The 21215-nt window shown below is 37.9% G+C and overlaps 1 protein-coding gene across 3 annotated transcripts; it reads right to left on the reverse strand.

The window, feature by feature from the left end:
• Nucleotides 1–9891: 9891 nt before the first annotated feature.
• LOC145909063 (putative phospholipid-transporting ATPase IIA) lies at nucleotides 9892–19854 on the reverse strand. Of its 3 annotated transcripts, XM_082996399.1 has the most exons (26): nucleotides 19722–19854; nucleotides 18045–18188; nucleotides 17779–17905; nucleotides 17611–17724; nucleotides 17261–17404; nucleotides 17118–17196; nucleotides 16877–17052; nucleotides 16634–16789; nucleotides 16492–16581; nucleotides 16227–16381; nucleotides 14576–14714; nucleotides 14360–14495; nucleotides 13871–13959; nucleotides 12730–12843; nucleotides 12537–12677; nucleotides 12394–12474; nucleotides 11968–12138; nucleotides 11810–11908; nucleotides 11520–11757; nucleotides 11389–11453; nucleotides 11177–11332; nucleotides 11057–11121; nucleotides 10893–11001; nucleotides 10787–10844; nucleotides 10511–10714; nucleotides 9892–10447 (listed from the first exon to the last, which is right to left on the reverse strand). In XM_082996399.1, exons 1-26 carry the CDS (start codon nucleotides 19781–19783, stop codon nucleotides 10311–10313), a joined length of 3249 nt encoding a protein of 1082 aa, XP_082852525.1. In that variant the 5' UTR covers nucleotides 19784–19854; the 3' UTR covers nucleotides 9892–10310. The 3 variants fall into 3 exon arrangements, with proteins under 3 accessions (XP_082852525.1, XP_082852519.1, XP_082852514.1); XM_082996393.1 differs by having other exon boundaries at nucleotides 9892–10714; nucleotides 17779–17902; XM_082996388.1 differs by having other exon boundaries at nucleotides 9892–10714.
• Nucleotides 19855–21215: the final 1361 nt, after the last annotated feature.

Genomic DNA, 21215 nt, shown 5'->3' on the forward strand with positions numbered 1-21215 from the left:
TAGTTACTAACGAAGCCAGATTTCTTGTTCGTTTTATCGTATAGCGTCGAACTTTTTTTCGTCAGAAGTAAGCATCGTTATTTTGTTTGTCGTTTTTTAGGGGAACAGATTTTGGTGGCAGTTCAAAAATAAAAGTTTGTATAGAGAAAAATCTATGTTAATCGGCCAAATTTTGTATGCAACCACTGTTGGCTCGATTGGTAGGTCATCTGGTTTTGTATAGTATTCGTTTCACAACGAATATTTGCTTCGGTGAATTGAAAACGTCTTATCGTTTCAGTTCATATAATTTTTTCGATGCAAATTCAGGTCAATGCATTTTCCCGAACCCTTCGAATATTTTTAAGAAATGTAGTTGCATCGCCTATGACTTGAAACTCAGATAAGCATACCTGTTTAGAATGATACCTTAAACGTGTGATGATAAAGGACACTCGAGGTTAATTAAGGTAGGCTATTAATATTTTCAAAAACAATTATTTTGAGTACCTCGTAGAATTCAAGAAAGTCCCAGTCAGACACCATGTTGCCTGCAGGTCCAGTCAGAACAAAACCGAGATCTGTGCTGGTCAAACGCCCTGATCTCTTAAACCAAACGACTATGAGACCGAAAACTATGATCTATTTGAGAAAAGAATCGCAAATGTGTGGGGAGATATCAAAGTCGAGGCAGAAACAAAGAGGCAATTGCTGCGATTACGCGACAAAGGAGACTTAGAAGAAGTAGCGCAGGTAAAAAGACAAAACGCATGCGAGATAAATAGCGAAAGCGTCAAGAAGACGGGGAGTAATTGCAACCTTGCGGACCTAGCGGACCTTAAGTATTAGGTTAAATGTAGCGCACCTGCAGTATTAGAAGGCACCTAGTGGACCTGTATTATTAGAAGGTACCTAGAGGACCTGTAGTATTAGATGGTACCTAGCGGACCTGGCGGACCTAGCGGACCTGGCGGACCTAGCGGACCTGGCGGACCTGGCGGACCTAGCGGACCTGGCGGACCTAGCGGACCTGGCGGACCTAGCGGACCTGGCGGACCTAGCGGACCTGGCGGACCTAGCGGACCTGGCGGACCTAGCGGACCTAGCGGACCTAGCGGACCTAGCGGACCTAGCGCATCTAGCGCACCTGTAGTATTAGAAGGTTGCCCTAAAATCCTGACTGCAGACTGCCTGACTTCAACTGCAGTGTTTCCGAAAATAATTTCAGGGATGTAGCCCGACTTCCGTCATTGTGCGTTGCAATCGCCTGACTTTTCTGTTTGTGTGTTAAAATTCAATACATCCGATACACATTCACGAAAGTCACGCATTTAAAAAAGACAAAAGTCAGGCAATTCCAACACACAAACACGAAAGTAAAGCAATCAAAAAACACATTCAAGAAGGTTAAGCAATTCCAAAACACATTCACGAAAGTCAGGCAATTCCAACATCAAGTATGACTATTTTCCCTGAATTTTTTTGGAAGCGTGTTTCCTAAAATTTATTCAGGAAAAGTAGTCTGACTTGCTTCGACTTCCTAAATGAATGAATCAATAATTTTAAAACTAAAATCAAAAGAATTGTCGAACTTTAGTGATTGTACACACAAAATCTTGCCCCCGTGTGATATAGCTTCAGTATTAAAATGCATTGGCTTAAATGCAATTTTGGCGTTTCTAAAGGGGCTTATAAACCTGGTAATTAGAACAAAATTTAAAAACTTTTTGCAATAAACGAGAAGTTTTGTCACTCGTCTTTTGAAATATGTGGATGATTTTAAATAAATCGCTTCCCATTATTTATTATGGCTGTTTACAATCCACTGCCTGTGGATCAAAATATTAACAAATAATTGCGCGCTTTTGGCGTTTGCAAGCACCGGAAGGTTAAATCGAGTGACATTAACCAAAATGACTAGTTTGCTTGTTATGTTTTTTCTAGGACAGTATCTTTGCACACAGTAATGCGGTGTTTTGGAAATTTTAATATTGTCAACCAAGTAAAATTTTTGAAAAAATTAGCGCCACCATGGTCGGCCATCGGTGTCATAATTCGTCGTATTGTACGCGTACATTAAATAACGTGCGTGTGCCTTATAACGAACATGCACGTTATTTAAAAGTGTCAAAATTCCTATAAGAGCGACATCATGTGGAATAATAAGGTACGCACGTAATAAGCAACACGTTCGCTATTAGTGTACATGCACCTTAATAGGATACATTTCATGGCCAACCGTGTCATAAGTCAAACTTAGGCTATGTACGCGTACCTAATTAACGAACATGCAACTTCTTATCGTGCGCGCATGTGAAGTTGGACAATATATCATAATCTTAGGTAAAATTACTTGTACTGTCATCAGCTTATGGGCGTCAACATGCTCTTGTTTTCTGCTTTCACTTTTGCAAATATCACTTATATATCCATCTGTAGTTTGCGCCGTTTACTTTGTTGTTACACTAGACCAGTCCGCAATTAATTTTTGGCGCAACTGACAAAAAATATTCCTAATGTCTGGCGACCCCAACAGGAACTTGCAACGTGAGGTTTTACTGCAATCAACTCTACCTTTGGCAAACTCAACACAATTAACTTGCGACGTATTGAGCCTTAAATCTCCAGTTTGACATTTTTTATCAAGCGGTTCGTAAATGTAAGATTTACACACCAAAGGCAACATATTTTTGTCACCAAATCAAGTGCAGCTTTGGCCCAGCTGTGTTAAAGGTTGCCCATCCCTGGTTTAATCTATAAGGGTAATTGCCTATATTAGTCTCTTTTAGCACATGTTAAGTTGGCATTTTACAAAGTTTGCATCTTTACGTCGTAATTTGCAGTGCATGTGACACGGAAAAATAAAACACGTTAATAATTAAACCAAGAGATGTTCATAACTTCAAAACATTTTTGGCGAAAAAAGTAGCTTGATACGGCGACTGGTTTCTGAGATACAGCTGATCAAAGTCGCACTTTTGCCGCTGCGAACGAAATCGTGCGAAAGCGAGGTTTTGTTGCGTGACGTCATAGAAGGCGCTTCGGTCGTGCGCGAGTGCTGGCAGCAAATCTTATGCGTAGGAATGGAAAACATTGTAAAATTGGAAGTGAACAAGTGCAACAAACGGATTTTGATGTTAATTTGAGCTGCAGACAGATGGCCGCTGTTTCGACTTATTATGTCTTATTTAGTTGTGTAATAATAAAACAGTTACTGGGACAGAGTGTTCTTGTTGTTACAGCATTTATGATCGCTAACGTGATACATGAACTTTTGAAAACTATTGTGAGAGAAAGGTAGTGTGTTCGTAAATACCATGTGGATAAGTCTATAGGGCATTATTTAAGATAAGTGTCCCTGTCAAACAAACTTTGAACGCGGGTTACTCGGCCACCTTACGAGGTAGCGGCATGATTTTTTTACACACAATAGATCATAGGCTGACCTTCCCAATACCAAAATTTTTAAAAAAAAATATATTCATATTCAGTTATTAATATCATATGCGTATTATGACATAAGTCGCGAAAACAAGATTCGCTTCGCTAAATTTTATAGCATAACATTCTACGCGCTAAACCCTTTCAAACGATATCAAAACATTTGAAAAATTCGATTGGTCTTGTGCAGATAAAATGTATTTATATTTTTGAAACATTAAAAAATATCGATTTTTACTTAATTACTTTTTTTTCATTATGGCCCAAGTTTCAATTTACAACCATACGAAAGCTCAAAAATCAAGCTTTCCAAAAATATTAAACATGTCTAAAAACACATTGAGCTGCCGCTGTACGAGCCGAATACACTTCAACCCTACACCCCCCATTGTAAACACGGTTTAGGGGTGCTCCGGTGCATACTTTCGCCGATAAATGTTGCTATACAAACCAAGTCCCGAGCTTTTCTTTTGCACAAACAACCTTATACCATCCCACTATCGAATGAAATCAAAGTTGAATCAATTCAGTCGGAGATGCTATGCTAAATTCAACGATTACTTACGCGCATACATATCGAACAAATACGAACCAGTTTCAAACGAAGGTTTTCACCACCCACTTCTGTTGCTTTAAATCTAGATTTTTTGCCGCCCATTGTTAATCGTTTATTTGCAGTGTAGTTTCAATCCAATTAAAATCCAACGAGTCCCCTCCAATAACGATGTATGTCTCAATGGCAAACAGTTTGCGTCCGTAGCAACTATTGCCATTCTGGTGCAATACAAAAAATATCGTAGCAGTTCAACGGTATCACGCGCAGCAATGATGCGTAACATTTCTCGCTACAACGAATATACGTCTGTGTTGTTGCTCTGAACGCTTGAAGCGTTGAAGAGAGCAACAGATGTTGCCCGTGTTGCTGCCACAGCACGCTTGAAGCGGTGATTTTTACTTTCTCATATCACGCTTCAAGCGCCGAAAACAATTTGAATCGGGTGGACATTCCAGCATGACAAACATTCACGTGAGACTCGCGTATGATTAAAGTAGTAATATGATGTGCGTTTGGTAAGACAATTGGGTGCTTCAAGTCGAATGGTATTGGCGCCCTTTGCAGACGACCACCCACTCGCAAAACGCCATCAATCAAGACTGGATTGAGTCTGTACAATGCCTTCGACGAAAGTTTCTTCATAATCTTCTTCCTTTTACCACGACCGACGTCTTCACACTTACACAGTGCATCCATTTCTTTCGAAAATTCCCATCGCTGGACATATTTAACAATCGCAATTTCAGCCCTTGCTAGATCAGCGACAGTCATTCCCTTAGACTGCGGTTCTCCTCGAGATTGAAGATAGTCCACAAACCGCAGCAGCCACGCTACTGCCTGCTTTAACTTCTTCCATGAAGAATAGTGCTGAATCAAGTCATCAAACAAATGACGCTCCTCAGTAGCATGCAAAACCATCGTTTTCTTCGGCTTTAGGTTCAAATATTCTTCGGGCATGTCCCGGACGTTTATAGGATTCGCAGGCCAGCGACTCTCGTCTCTGTACAGAAACCATGCATGGCCCGGAGAACCAACGCTTGTTTTCGAGAAAGGCCCTAACAGTAGACCCGCGAGATGCATACTTTTCTTTACAAAGTTCTTGCAACAACATTCGTGCATGCAATATTACCGGTGCAACGAATCCTAAAGGGTAAAACAAAGAACTGACCATAGAAATTATCGTTGCAGGCTTCTTCTTAACTTTAATGTCGAATTTGAACATGTCAGAGCGATAATTCCACTGCACTCCGAGCACACGTACCATGTTCTTCACATCAGCATTTAACACAATTGACTGCACGGATCTATATTCGGCTGGGATTGAAGACAACACAGGCCCGCTGTTGCTTACCCATTTTCTGAGCCGAAACCCTCCAAGTTGCAACAGATCCTGCAACTCACCAGCCAATTTGATCGCATTATCTTCAGTTTCGACGGATTTCAAACAATCGTCCACATCGAAGTTTCGTTTCACGGTTGCGACCGCTTCGGAACTAAAATTACCTTTATTATCTTCAGCCGTTTTTTGTAAACAGAACCCAGCACAACAAGGGGATGAGGCTGCGCCAAATATATGTACCAGCATTTGGTAGTCTTCAGGTTCACACAACAAATCGCCTTCAGGCCACCAAACGAATCTCAGCACGGATGTATCGACTTGGTCCACCCTCACCTGATGAAACATCGCTTCCACGTCAGCGACAAAACGCAAAAAAGTGTCCCAAAAAGGCGGTTGATTAAATCTGGGCCTTGTAAAAGCTGATCGTTTAGCGACGTATTCTGAAATCTGGCGGCACAATCAAAGACAACCCTCACCTTTCCTGGTTTCTGCGGGTGTGTCACTGGATGATGCGGCAGGTACCAAACAGCGCCATCCTCCGGATTCTTGTCGTCGCTCTTTAAACGCCTGGCATATCCCTCCTTCAGGTAGGTATCCGACGTTTGCTTGTACTTTCCATGCAGCTGTGAATTATTTTCCAATCGCCGTTTTAAGTATATGACAAACGCTTTATTGCCATAGAACGGTTATTCTGTAGGTTTGGAGCACCTGGCCTCCATGGCAATCGCAGTTGATGATGTCCATCATGGTGCTTGACTGAGCCTTCCATCTGTTTCAATGCATACCTGTCTTCTTTCGACAGTGTCGTTCCAGGTGACAGCGCGGTAGGACCGAAGTCGCTATCCCACATGCACTTTATTTGTTGGTGCAACATTTCGTCCTGCGAGTTTACAAAATTCACACATACCTGTGAATCACCTGAACCACGACCACGGCACGGACCCACAAGTGACCAACCAAGCATAGAACGCACGGCACTTGGCTCCTTTCGTCCGCCTCTTCTTTCATCGTTGATCCAGAACACCTCGGGAACGTTGGCTCCAATCAGCAGCATTACTTCCCCAACTCCACATCACGTAAATGAGGCCACTGCCAAAGCGATTTTCTGGGACTTTGTTCGGAGAAACCGGCAAACTGCTTACACTCAAAACGTCATGCAATTGTACGGATTCCTTTCCATCACTCGACGCTACTGTCAGATTGACGGCCAAACCCTCCCTTTTCTGTGACCTATCACTTACTGTAGTCAAGGAGTACGTTGTATTCTTCCCCACGACGTCCAGCTGCTTGGTCGGCTTTTCATCACACAAGGTTGTAGTCGATCCTTGATCCAAAAAGGCGTACGTTTCGAGCTCCCTACCATTACTGCCCGTAACCTTTACCGGAACAATATTGAGTTACACGCTTTCCGCATGAGTGCTCATACAAGTCCAACTGACAGTTGCACTTGACGATGACGTTGTCTCCACTGAAGACTGCGTAGATGCTTCGCATACAGGCGCAGTTGAAGACGTCTTCCATTCCGTCCAGTGCAGAAGATTGTGATGTTTTCCGCGACATCCGCTGATCGCACAAGAACTTGGCAAACTACAAGTTCTTTCTATATGGCATTTCATAAAACAAATATCACACAACCGAGCTTGATGAAAAAACTTCCTTCGCTCAACGAAAATTTTTCGTTTAAATAAGACACAATTCGCAAGGTCGTGCGATTTGCTGCACAGAGCATCGTGTTCCCAATATGAGCTTCATTCTTAACAAACTCAACGAGGTGACAGAAACGAGGCTCTTCTCCACTTCTTTCAATGCCGGCTGCGTGTCTACGCCATCGGCCCTGCATTGTGAACGGCAACCGCTTTACTATGTTCAACATATTTTCAAAGTTGTTGATGTCTGCAAAGTATCCCAGATGAGTCAGAGTCCCCAAACACTCCTCTAAGGCTTGTGCAAGTTCTGACAATTCGTCGGCATTATCGGATCTCAGGTAAGGCCAATGACCTAACTTTTCCACGTACGCACGTGCGATTACTAGAGGACGACCGTACCGTTCGTATAGCAACTCTCGGGCCTTTCTGTAACCATACGTAGGTTCCAAACCAATACAAAAGGAGATCATGTCATACGCTTTCTTACGACAGTACTGAATCAGGTAGTTCAGCTTTGCGCTGTCACTGTCTACGCGACGACCAATATTTTCGTCAAAGCTTATTATGAAACGCGTATACGTTAGTGGATCACCTTCGAAATACAACAATTCCGGTCTGGGAAGGTCCATTCCTGCCTTTAGCGCAGCAGCAACACGGTACAAGTCACTCACCTCCGGCTCATGATTTGTCACATCCGGTTTTGATTTAGGTTCACTGCATGAAGAGGTTGGATTGTCCATTACCACCTTCACCTTGTCGTTACTGTCGTTGACATCGTCGGACTCAAACGCTTGATTTTCCTCTTTTATTTCCGGCGGTTTGGCCTGTGTAGAGGGCGGGGAAAACTCAACGTTCCGATTCTCCGGAGAAAATCCATCAAAGCACGATCCCGATAATGACTTTCGTTTCCACATTTCAGCTTCCATTGTGGCAGCCCTTACTTTATGATCAGCTTCAAGAATTTTTATCTCATTTTCAGCTTCCATCTTTTTCTGAAGTTTACTCTCGGCTTCCATCTTCTTTTGCAGAAACTCCTTTTCCAAAAGCGCAACCTCTTTTCTTACAAGAGCTTCAGTACGCCTGCAACTCGAGCTCGAGCTTACTCGTGAACTAGCTTTGCTTTTTGAACCAAAATCGCTGACAGACAATGCCTTGTTGTCACGTTCAGTTGGCCTTGGACGCATTACTTGCTCCATCCATTCATTACAAGTACATCAAACTCTTGTTTGCCACTTCGTAAACTTTAAAGTGCAACGTTAATTTTTCTTTTGTCCCTTTCCTTTTTTACCGAGTTCAAACGTATTGCATGTTTGTCGACACATTCGTCATACAAAAGGTCGATAGCCGAAGTTACCTCCTTTAACTTTTGCACATTCGAGGAGTCCATCATTATTTTATCAGCATCTTGATATACCAAGTTAAGACGATCAACTAAATTGATTGAACCATCTTGCAACCTCTATCGACACGTTGCTCCGTAGTTGTCCGAGTAGGAACGTTGTCCAAACTTTAATGTTACGACCGCTTGTGCGCAGCCTGGTCCTGCGCCGTTCGTCCCACTAAGCAAACGCGCCCACCCAATTCTCCACCACAACAGCCCACTCCTGGTCCGAATGGCCGTCTTGTTTATTTTGAGCGTAGCGGTTTTCTGCAACCACAACATTCATAATAGCATATTGCTACATCACAGTAGAATATTAAAACAATGCACAAGGCAGATATGCCTCCCAGCACAGTTAACAATTGTATCTTAGTTAATCGTTCACATGAAAAAGATTTAAGACTCGCAAATCACGTCGGGCACATCACAAGTTCAAAACGTATGTATAACTGAACATACCAACTGTGTGGGATCCAGGTACTTACTAGCCTGTGGCTAGTGGCTTCATCAACGTTCCAAATATTCAATAAGCATCGACACATTTTTACATTAATATGCCTTATTCAAATAGAAACAGGATCAAATTAGTTAACATAACAAAGTTTGATCAACAGTACAATTTCCTTTCACCCTACAAGCATGTCGTCCTAAAGACGCATGCGCGGATGAATACGAACGCTAAACTTGTGAAGGGTAAAATCAACCAAGCAATCTTTGTATAATTTATGCTCCTTTAAAATGGGTTTTTCTCGCATGCTAAACTAGAAGTTATCGATTTTGACGTCACAACGAACTTAATTGGCAAGCAACAAATAAATTTGTTATGTTTTTGTATTTTGTCTGTTCTGTTGGGCGTTGTTAATTGACCAAGGTGTTTGGGGGAAGGTACAGAAAAAAAGTTTGAGAAACGCTGCACTACATGGACACGCGAGTGATATTGAAAAAGTGAAAGCAGAAAACAAGAGCATATCGACGCCCATAAGCTGTGAGTTGAAGCTAACTATTTGTTGTTTGAAATGAAAAAAGTACGATCACAACTCACAAGTAATTTTACCTAAGATTATGTCACTGTTGGCCAGGCTTTAAAAAACGTGTACGTACGTTCGTTAATAAGGCATACGCACGTTATCTAAGGTACGCGTACAATATGACGAATTATGACACCGATGGCCAACCATACGCCACTGGCTGACTCCCATAGATAGATGCCGAACAAACCGCCACCCCCCCTTTTTTTGAGTTGCAGAAAAAAATTGACGCCTAATTTTGTGTGTGATGAAACGAATTAAAACAATTACGCATTGTTGTTTGCTTCAGAATAACTTGCTCTTAAAGACAAACCATTTTTCCATATGCAGTCTCCTCATGCAGGACAATACATATTTTGTGCTGTTAGCCTTGCACAAACGGTGACCCAACAAAACCCATACAGCCTTTCTTTTGAAGGTATTTAACTTTACTCCAAAATTGTGTAGTTGCATTGCTAAATTCAAATAAACATTTAACAAAACCCCTCCTCGGCCTAAGTTCACACGCCATACTCAAAATACAGCTTAAAACACTTGTGTATTGGTTTGAAGACCAAATGTATAACTTACTAGATAGGATGTATCGAATAGGCTGCATGGGAAGTTTAGATGAGACAATATCTGCTTCAAACATAAAAATCTGTAACTTCACTAAAGCAAAGTCAATAGAGGAAAGTAGGAAGATTTAGGATACATAATATCAACATTTGTCGTGTGTGAACCGTATGGGCAAAATCTGACTATTTTTCTCCACAATCCATGTCTTTTAACAGTGTTTTGCAGTCCTTTTTACTGAACTCCTGGTTTTCAAAAATTCGGTTGTACCAAAGCAAACAAAATAATAAAAAATATTTTTTACATCCTCTTGAAGAAAACAGTTTTAAAAAATAAAAGTTTTGCACAAGTTTAAACAATGTAACCGCTTTTAGAGTGTAATTTCTTATTCTTCTAGTTTCGAGTAGCTAGGTGGAGATAATTTTCGTTTTGCATATTTGACTATTGCAAGAGGAAGGCAGCTTAAACTAGTTATGACTGACACCCTCCAAATGAAACCAGTGCTGGTCAGAAACTTTGGATCTGTTAAAAAATGAAAAAAAAACTGTTGACAAAAAAGCAATTCATAATTGTGTATGCATTTACCAAAGAATCCTTTGAGTGCCGCTAATGATGCAACATAAATTCCCAAGCTCAAAGCTTCACTGATAAACATGAGCCAATGCCATGAGCGAATTGTCAAAGCCACCATAAGTAGCTCAGTTAAAATGAGGGAAGTAAAAGATATACTGACAATATGAATGAAATCACTATCAAATAGCAACAGGGCAACATACATAATTATTCCACCTGTGAAAACAGTATCTTTATGTCTTTTAAATAAGTTTAATTATTGCAGATTACATCACATGATTAGTTTACCTTGGTAAATGCTAATTAGTACCCAGAGTAGAAATGTTTTGAGTGACAAGGACCGGCCCTAAAAAGCATATATTACCAAAAAATTACTTTGTTTTGTTTTTAATACCTTGTGTAATTCCTGGTACAATTCTGGAAATCTCAAAGCCACACTCGACTTGACATCCTGATCAAGAACCAATGAAAACACTGGAAACATTGTGAAAACTGTCGTGTACCTGTTATTTAAAAATCTAATGAATTTTTGTTGAAAAGAAACAGTTTTTCACTCACCCAACCATTAAAAAGCCTTGATACAAAGACACAGATGAAAAAAAGAAAATTGAAGAAAAAACAGCCTGCAAAAGAAAGTACACAAAATACTTCTATTTTAACTTCATTAACAAACCTTACCTGCATTACTGAAATTATAAGTCCTCTGTGAATTATAAACTGACTTAAAGCTGCCGACCTTTTGTAACTATTTCTTCCATGAATCATTAAAAGCCTTCCAAGATGGGAAAATTGAGTGATAGAAAAGTCAGCTGCAAGAGATGCTTGTTTTCCCTCCTAAATTACATTACAAAATCAATAATGAATATAATAAGAAACATGCTAATAACTACCTTGCCTACTATACCAATGCCACAATCTGCAGCTTGAATCATGCTTACATCGTTCCCACCATCACCTTTAACATGCAATTGACACCATTAACATGAGAATGTATTTTAACAAACCTTTCACATGGTTTTACCAATTGCACAAACTCGCTTTGTTGTGTGATTGCGAAGCAGTTTTACAATCTGAGCTTTTTGAGTTGGTGAACAACGACACACAACCACTGCAGGACATTGACAGGCTAATTCAACAAATTCCACAGAATAATATTGCAGACAAAGCTCTAAAGATGACCCTTGAATAACTAAAGCAGCATTTTGAGCCTGTCTTCGAAACGAATTTAATTCCAAGTGTGTTTCTGTTCGACTTGCAACCTGTTATTACAACAAATTAGTTTGCAAGAAATTGTTCTGAATGGTAATTAACCTTTTGAAAAGCATAAATCTCTTGGTCTCTTGATACAAGGCAAGAACTTTTTGCAATGCAAGTTGCCGTTTCAAGTTTGTCCCCAGTAAGCATCCATACCTTATGAATGAAAAGTCAATCGTTGACAAGATACACCTGAGTTTTTTTTTGCAACCCACCTTGATTCCAGCATTACAAAGCAACTCCAAAGTTGGCCGAACACCTGCCTGTAACTTATCTTCAACACCAGTGACACAAAGTAACTCCATACCTCTTTCCAAACCTTCCACAACCGAATTAACATTGCTTGTTCGGTCGTTAACACTCAATTTTGCCTGGTTATACCTTCTCTACAAAATAATATCACATTTACACGGTGCAAATTATAGGTATTTTAATATATCAGTTTGACAAGCTAAGGATTTTGATACTGAAAACTATATCAATGTCACCATCAACACTTTTTTATGACTTTAAGCATATAAATTGGTTGACTCTGGTGAACACCAGATTTTGTGTTTAAAGAATTATAGAACAGGATCACCTTAATGTTTTAATATTTTGTTGTTATTTTAGTGTAATATTGTTTAAACTTTAATACATACTTCAAATTCCTTGTAAGCTGAAGTAATATTCTTCTTGGCAACAACGAGAGTTCGCAACCCTTCTCGAGCCATATTTTCACACTAAAATGAAATACAAATTTTGCAATAACCATTAATTCTTCATTTAACAAATCATTGAGCACCTCTTCGTTCAACCAATCATTGAACTGGACAATAGAAGTCATCACAGTGTCGGCACCTTTTAGGTAGAATATTATTTGCTCAGTACTTTGTTCTTTTACAATAATACCCATACGCTTGCTTTCAGATGTAAATGGAAAGATCTGTTAAAAGTATGTTCTTTAGTCTCATGTAAATTAAAATTCATTTTTGGACCTGCAGAATTGTGAACTCTACAAGGTCATCACCACATGATTTGAGTTGAATGGTGTGTAGATCTCTATGGTGTAGTGACAAACCAACTGACTCTGTCCATTTAACAAGTGCTATCTAAAACATTGCACAAAAACTTGTTTGTTTACAGTGCTGGCATCACAAAATATTAATATGAGGTACTACGTAATATTTGTAGCATTTATCCAGAAAATGTTGTGTCACAAAAATATAGTAATGTAATTTTAACAGCTAAAAGGAAAATAAATCCAACAATCTACAATATTACGTTTTGTTGGGCAGCGTTATTAGATTACTTCAAACAAAATGCAGGTTAAAAGTCAATCACAAAAGAGTAATTATAATTAGTTTCTCAATCTTGTACAGTTGCTCCTAATGCATCACTAAATTTTGCCCCCAAATTGAAATTCACAAAACTGTGTATTGATTTTTTTTAACTAAGGGTGACATTTTTTTCTTAAACATGCATGTGATTTTTTATCTAAGATGCCATTACAAACTTATAGGCTATTGATTTTTATCTGACACAACGACTTTTGAGTTTTGGATTATCAACCCTACCTTTTTCATGTACCAGACAACATGTAGCTGGGACACTAATCATTGTTTTATATCACATACATTAATTGGGTTGTTTAATAGGCCTAGATGTTTGTCTAAAAGTAGTGTTGCTTAAGGATAGTTATATACTGCAGTTGAATGTCATTTTAATGCATGCTGATTTGTTATTTAAAACAGTTACAGATTTTAAATGTTGATGATTTTAAATATATTAGTTTTACCATGGTGTCAACATTATCTGTTTACTGGTGGAGGCCCAATCTAAATTTCTTGCGAACTCCTTCCCCAGATTCAAAACGTTTGCCTACCTCTGTTAAAGCTGGGACACAATGCACATTTATTGCAATAGTTTTTGTGCCAAACTAAAATGTAATGCAAGGACTGTAAGATAGGCCAGGTATAATCACAGGAAATTGTTCAGTACCAGTATGCACCAATCAAAATATATCTAGATTAAAAACATCCCACTCTTAAAGAGGTGAGACTTTCCATGAAATAAATAAAACATTTAATTTAGATAACTATTGTTTAGTGCTAAGTGCACTGTTATGTTTTATCTTGCCTCGTCAGGACTGGAAGCTTGATAGACTTTGTCATTGTTCTCAGGCCCATCTTCATACACAGGTGTTACATTATGGCAAACTGCTATAGCTACGTAAAACAGAAGAAAAAATTATGAAATGCTAGTATTTTCATTGAAAATTAGATTGCTTCAAGGAAATGAATAGATCTTATTGTAGAAGACAGAAGCCCAACCTACTTGTATACTCCAAATGTTTATTGTCATGACAAGAATGACAGAAAATTTTAAGTGGAATCAGTTATATTACACGAGGTAGTTGGCAATGTTATGGTTATTACACACCACACAAGATTGAAGTTTATGCACAAAAAGTTAGCTGCAAAATCAATTGGTAATAAGAATAAGATCATGTTGTCAACTTGCCAGTTAAACAATCCTCATAAGTACAGAATATACTTCAGTGGTTATGTATAGATTAGTTCCCTAACTTTTTCAACAAATCTCTTTCTACCAGATATAAATTTTAACCTTTCACTGCTTCAGTTGTTTTCATTTGTGAGCTTTTTCGTGTTTTGGAAAACAAAGTATCTTTCTTCATCACATCACTATTTTGAGTTGCTCTTCCATGAGGCAAAGTATGAACATGCTTTAAATGCATTTTAACCTGAGTAAATTTAACAAACAATTATGCACCTATATAAAATAAATAATAAACTGATTTTACATGCAGCAAAGCTTATTTACCTCATCCATTGTTTCAACACCATATGCGACTGTTCCAATATGAAGCCTTTTAAATACCATTTCATTTTGTGTTAATGTTCCAGTTTTATCACTTAGTAAGTAGTTGATTCGGCCAAGCTCTTCAGGTATTGTACTAGATCTACAAGTGCAACCACACAAAAATTGTGAAAGAGCAACTGAGGATATTATGATCTTTAAAAATCTTAACCAAATTGAGCTAAAGCGCCCACATCTCTTTCAGCCACATTCTTCAAAATTAATTTTGTTTTTAACACAAATTTAGACATGGGAGACTGATCTCTTGGACAGAGGTTTCTGAGTAGAGTGTAATTTTAATGTTGTTGGTCATTGCAGATTTATTTAAAAGGCTTTGAAATTTTTTTTATCTATAACTAACTGTGTGACCTGTTGCACTGATTGAAAAAAATGAATTATCTTAAAAGTTAAGCAAACAGTCAATAGTATAAATACAATATCTCCAAAACAGTCTAAATTATGTGGTTGCCAAAACATTTTATTAGGGATGAGATGAGTGCACTGGTATGTGAAAGTTTGGAACCACTGTCCTAGAGGCATAAATGACAAAACACACATAAAAAAGGGCAAGGAGGCTGACGGTACTGTTGGTTTTATCTTTAGATTGGCCATGGTGTTTCCAACTTGGTTGGTTTCCACCAGGTTACACCTAGTTTGGTATCCAAACTGGTGGTGTATAGTCACCACAAAGTGGAAGTCTTGCCAGCTATTTAGCTGACAAGATCGTTGTAAGTCACACATAGCTGCTCTGATGAGACCTATTAGGTCGAAACAGTAGCCTTGTCCATAGGCGCCTAGTCCGGGGGGGGGGGGGGCAGGACCCCCCCAGGTTTTTCCAAAAAAAACGAGGCTATTACGCGCGTCTGTCCGCACCATGTTACTCGTCGCACAAAAAATATGTTGACCTAGTTTCGCTTGCGTAGCTGACATTGGTTGTTGCAACATCAGTCTCGCAGTATAATATGCCAACAGGTTCTTATTGGTTGTGTCGTAGACCGATCTTGTGTGTTCATCGTTAACACCGCCCGTTTGGCTAATACGCCTCATGCATTGAAATTCAAACACAGTTTTTCGATACTTGATGACGTCATAGTAACAAATTATGACATCATAATATAGCCGCCCCCCCCTGGAAAAATGAAAACTAGGCGCCTATGGCCTTGTCTGCGGCTGCGCATTAGAATTGCACTAATAACCCTTTTATTCATTTATTCATATAGATCACACAGTAAACTTCTTAGATACCAAATATAGACATTTGGTATGGTGCAGAAAATATATGACAAGTAGAAAAAATTATTGTAGCACTGTATTACATTTCTTGGGGTTTTATTCAGTTACAAATACATCAGTAACAGGTTACAGAAAATAGGCATGAAAATTGTATATCTGGTAAAACAGAATGCTGCCCTAGTTAGGTTTATTTAATCTTTACTTATTTGCTATTGGGGACTGAAATGTTTGAAAGTTTTTATGTACAAACAAAAAAGATGAATGCTGGCAAAGCCAAACAACTGCTTTCACTCAATTATATTTTCAATAAATATATATTGCATCAAGATAAAACTGTTTGTCAATCCAACAATAACTAATTTTAAACAGAAATAGATTTTACCTAACAACCGTTCCAGGAATGTCTTTATCTCTTTGTATAAACCAACTGTAAACAGTTTTTCCCATATCTAAATTGACTCTTAAGCTGATTGGAATTATGTAAGAAAAAAGAATGACAAATCGGAACATGTAGCGATACCAAGGTCCTTGAAAACCCTGTAAAGAGTCAAAACAATTGAATTCAGTGAAAAATAAATGTTAAAAATTGTTTGTGGTAGCTGCTCTATGGATGGTAGTAAGTGATGATATTGGCACAAATGTCTCACCTTAATTGCAATTAGTACAAATGACAACAGCAAAACAGCTCCAAACAAAATTTTGGTCAAGAAGTTTATTTCAATATCCAAAAGCCCAACCTATACAAAAAAACTGTTTAGCAACAGAAGGTGGCTTGGAGCTTTGATTAACCTTTGTTTCAGGCTGGGAAGTATTCATGGCACTTCTGGTATGACGGCCTGTGTATACAACAGTTCCAACTATATTTCCAGATGCAAGCACAGTGTTTGACCAAAGAGTGTTTTCAACACAAAGCGGTTCCTCTATAAGGGTTCCATCTTTTCTCATCTTAATTCAAACAATAACAAAGAATACACATAAAAAAAACACCACATGCAATACTATTTTAGAAAAAAAAGGAAAAACATTTTTTACCATCGAAAATGTTCCAATAAAGCTATGTATGTCATTGTGAGGTTTTTCAGCAAATATTGATCCTTCACACTGATACAACTCCTCATGGGAGTCTGCACTATGGGTATGGGCTACAGCCACCTTCAACTTCCAATCTGTTTCCCCATCCAATTGGTCAGTGCGAATAAAGCATGTTCCTTATGAGTCAAATGCTTTACATTAGCACTGAAACATTGATGGTTTAACTTTGTATATTACAAACCATTTTTCTCTGAAGACTTTAAAAGTACAAGATCAGCTGGAACTCTTTGATTTTTTGTGATAAATAATAGATCCGAAACCTAGTACATAGTGTGATGAAAAATATTTAAAAAGTTGCACAAGTGAATCAGAATAAAAACAAACTTTGATATCAGAGCTTCTCACTGTTTTTAAACTTCCATCTGAAAAAATCTTCTGGTATGAGGCAGAATTAACTTCTTTGTCTCTCCAATACCGCTTTATTTCATCAAATGCTTCACGCAACAAGGTAACCAATAGGACAAATCCCTAAGAATTAACAAAATAAAGAAATATACAACATTTATGCGCGACTTTTTCTTCGCCACTTGTACATAAATATGTTTTAATAACGCTTACTAAATTTTTTTTAATAGGCAACCATGCTTAAGTTAAAAAATACGTGTTATGACTGCTATGTAACACTTTAGCTTGTATTCGTAAACTGCAAAATATATCCATTCAAACTTTCTTACCAGTGGCCCCCAGTAAGTGTACAAGTATCCAATTTTTAAGGCAGGAATAAATTGTGAACATGCCATGACCAGAAAATAAAGATTGAGGAAAAACTTGAATTGGTCGTACAGTACCTAATTAGGTTTCAAAAGAAGTTAAAAATTTAAAACTACATCTTTATAGTTTACCTTTGGAATGAAAGTGAAAACATTGTACTTCTGATTACAAATTAAATTTTGTGGATAAATATGATTTTGTGTTTGGCCAATCAATATTGTTCGGGATCCAGTCTCAGTTTTTGACTGGCAACATCTGCTAACATAATAACAGCATTACATGATCACTAAGCTGAACATCTGAAATGTGACAAGATGTAATAGTATGTTTGATTTATTTATTGACAGATTTTGGTTCAGTTCTTTATTTAAACTTATTAAACAAAACTCTTGTTTACCGTTTACAGCACAACAAGGGAGAACAGCAACACAGTTTTCTGGGGTTGGAGTTCAACATCTCATAATCTATGTCATCAACCAATGCATTTGAAGTTGAGCCCATAGACATCAAAGGAATGTCATTTGATGCTCCACTTGCATGCCTGACACACAATTGAATGAGTTAACATTTTTTATGGTTTTCAGCCTGGTGACATTAGCTTGCAGTTCAGCTCATCGTGTACAGCATTGTGTAGATTTGTAAACTTTTCACATGAATTTTGTTGTAGTAGTAAAGGCTGCTTGTTTATGCTGAGATATAGCATATGATATATTATTTCACAAAAAGTCAAGTGACAATAGGTTTAGGCTGATATAAAAAAATATTTACAAAAACCTAAAGTTTTATAGGTTTAAAAAAATATGTTTTGGTAGATTTCAGTTACAAATATTTTGTTAATTACTAACTAATTTCCACATGAAATCAACGTTTAAGAAGCTTTTTCATATTTAGAAAAAAACCTTAAAATTCTGGGTTACACACCAGATTAAAAAGTTGCAATTTGTGCAGAGGATTTTTTTTCAGCAAATGTTGATTTTGCGAGGACAAACCGGCTTTCTGTACATTAATGCATTAGCTAATTGTTTTTTTGCAGCAAATTGGCAAAAAAATTGCAAACATTCAAATCACCCAACATGTGTCATTCTTTCCAATCAGGGTTACACACAAAATTCATATCATGCTGTAGTTGAATTGCTGCCCATTCATAGAAAATAATATTATTTATTTTGTATGAAAACAAACAGATCAAAAAACTGGTCTGTTGAAACACATCAACAAGTTGTTAAACTTACATAATATAGTAAACTGTTTTCTTGTTTATCTGTTAATTATTCTTGATTCAAAGTGCACATCATCCATTGGTCTGACACCATAACGCTGCAGGTAAGGATTGATTGAAAATGCATTGGTTTAGGTCAACAAAATGCATGTAGTGCAACAGTAACTCTTTTTTTAGGTAAAATTGTTCATTCAGGCAAAGCAGAAATTGTCGAAGAATATAAGTGCCAAGCACTAAAAGCGAAAATTTTCATTTTGGCAAAGAAAATGTCAAGAATTAATGACAACTAGCACATCTGGCAGCTGGTTGGCTTCGGTGTATGCTTTCAGTGCGGCGACAAAGTCTCAATCAAAAGTAAAATGACAGCAGATGGACAGTAACACTTATCTGTCATGTTTTTATTGTTAGTTTGTAAAACTAGGTCTTCAAAAAATATTAATATCTTTTCAGGACTTTTTAAACTGACTTTGAAAATTCGGAGAAAACATTTTTTATTTGATTTAGTGTCTTTTGTTTCATATGCTGTGATTTTCATAGTAACAAGGCGGTATAAACATATACCAAAGCCAAGCACCAGACATGCTAATTAACTTCAATTTCAAAAGCTCTTCGCTTCAATTTCAAAACGTAAATTTTCGTTTTTTTGTGCTTGTTACTTATTCCTCGACAATTTCTGCTTTACTTAAACGAAAGTTTTCCAAAAAAGGGATTTACTGCTGCACTGCAAACGTTTTATTGAAGAACTCCCATTTAAACCAATACAATTTTAGCCAATCTTTACCTGCAGCATTGTGACGTCTGATCCATTGATGACCCGAGGAACGATAAGTAACAGAGTACTTCCAATATACTTACATTTTTAGAGGAGAGTACTTTACATGCTTGCTTGAAAGTAAAGGATTTCGAAGTCTATCCATTGCTGATCGATCTATCCCCTTTCAACTTTGGGACTATTAATAAAAAATAAAAGCGTCTTTTGTGCAATGCAGTATAAATACGTCAGAGTCAAGCAGAGCATTTTGGTAAAAGCGTTTCGCATAATCGAACAGCGTTGCTCGCGTTTATTTCAGCATATCAAAGAAATTAACTTGTTTGACATTTGATAATTATTACACTTGAATTACTACCAAAACAGATTAGGGTGGAAAGTGGCCATGGACGTACATTTTCACGTGCCACAAAAAAGCGGCTAGGATGTTGGATGCCAAACCCGACCGTATATAATCTTCCACCTAAAATTTTCACCTCGTAACTTTTAATCCAAATCCTCGTTTGTGTCAAGTAAAATGCCTCAATGTCACTATGTGCCATCCTTTGAAAAGAGAAATTATCCTTACAAATCGACAACTTGTGAAGGCACCGGGTTATTTTATTCCTCGTGTTCATCCGCTCACGAGTTATTTGGAAATAAATTGATGATTTGCATCAAATGAAAATTTTGTGAAATACTGTTTGGTCGTGCAAATCCTTTATTTTAATATGCCAAACCAAAATAGTACAGTTGAGAAAATGGGTAAACCCCAAGTTAATCGCATCAAGACCCAAAATTTAAGCCTGTTGATTTAAATGAAATAAAATTTCCTTTAAACATAGCTGGTATTATGTGCCTAAAGTCGATTGCGACATTTTAAAACCCATCTCCTTCCAGTGCGAGTTAGTACCCAACGGTTTATCGGTGTTTGTGTGGCAGTTTTTTGTCGCAATTGCAAACATGCCAATTTATTTTATATTCAAAACCTTTGGCAAATTACTTGGCTCTGAAAGGCTTTACTTCTGTGTATAACATTGAAGTGCTGTTTAATGACATGGAACGCTTCACAAAAAAAATTTCAAATATTTACGGCAAACATCGGCACCCACGTGTTTGGTGGAAAGTGGTTTTGGTCATAGTTTTTACCACACACGTTTGTCGCGTGTGGTCCGGTTTGCGCTTTGCAGGTTTCGACGGCTTCTTAATAGTGGTTATTTTAAAACAAACTTTGCAACATCGATCTAATCGCCGTAACTGTTGCGTGTATGACGTGACAGTCCATTCGCCGAATGCTTTTTGGGTGATCAGAGCGTAGGGTTACAAACACGTATTACAGTGCTTTTTGGATCATGATAAGGTCACAAAGATGACTGAACACAAAATTAAGGTGATTTTTGTCGACGTCCTACACCAACTACACAACGATAGGCTAGAAACAAACGTCTCAGAAAATTCACCCCGGATTAACCGAGTTCTACTGTACTTTCAATGCGGCGTTTTGTTGTGTTTCTCCAGCAAACTAAAGCCATGACAAAAGGCTTCGTTAAAGCCATATGTGATGCATATGTTTGTCAGAAAATGGTCCAATCATAATTGAA

The sequence above is a fragment of the Ascidia mentula genome, chromosome 1 (genome assembly GCF_947561715.1).
Source record: "Ascidia mentula chromosome 1, kaAscMent1.1, whole genome shotgun sequence".
Classification (NCBI taxonomy): domain Eukaryota; kingdom Metazoa; phylum Chordata; class Ascidiacea; order Phlebobranchia; family Ascidiidae; genus Ascidia; species Ascidia mentula.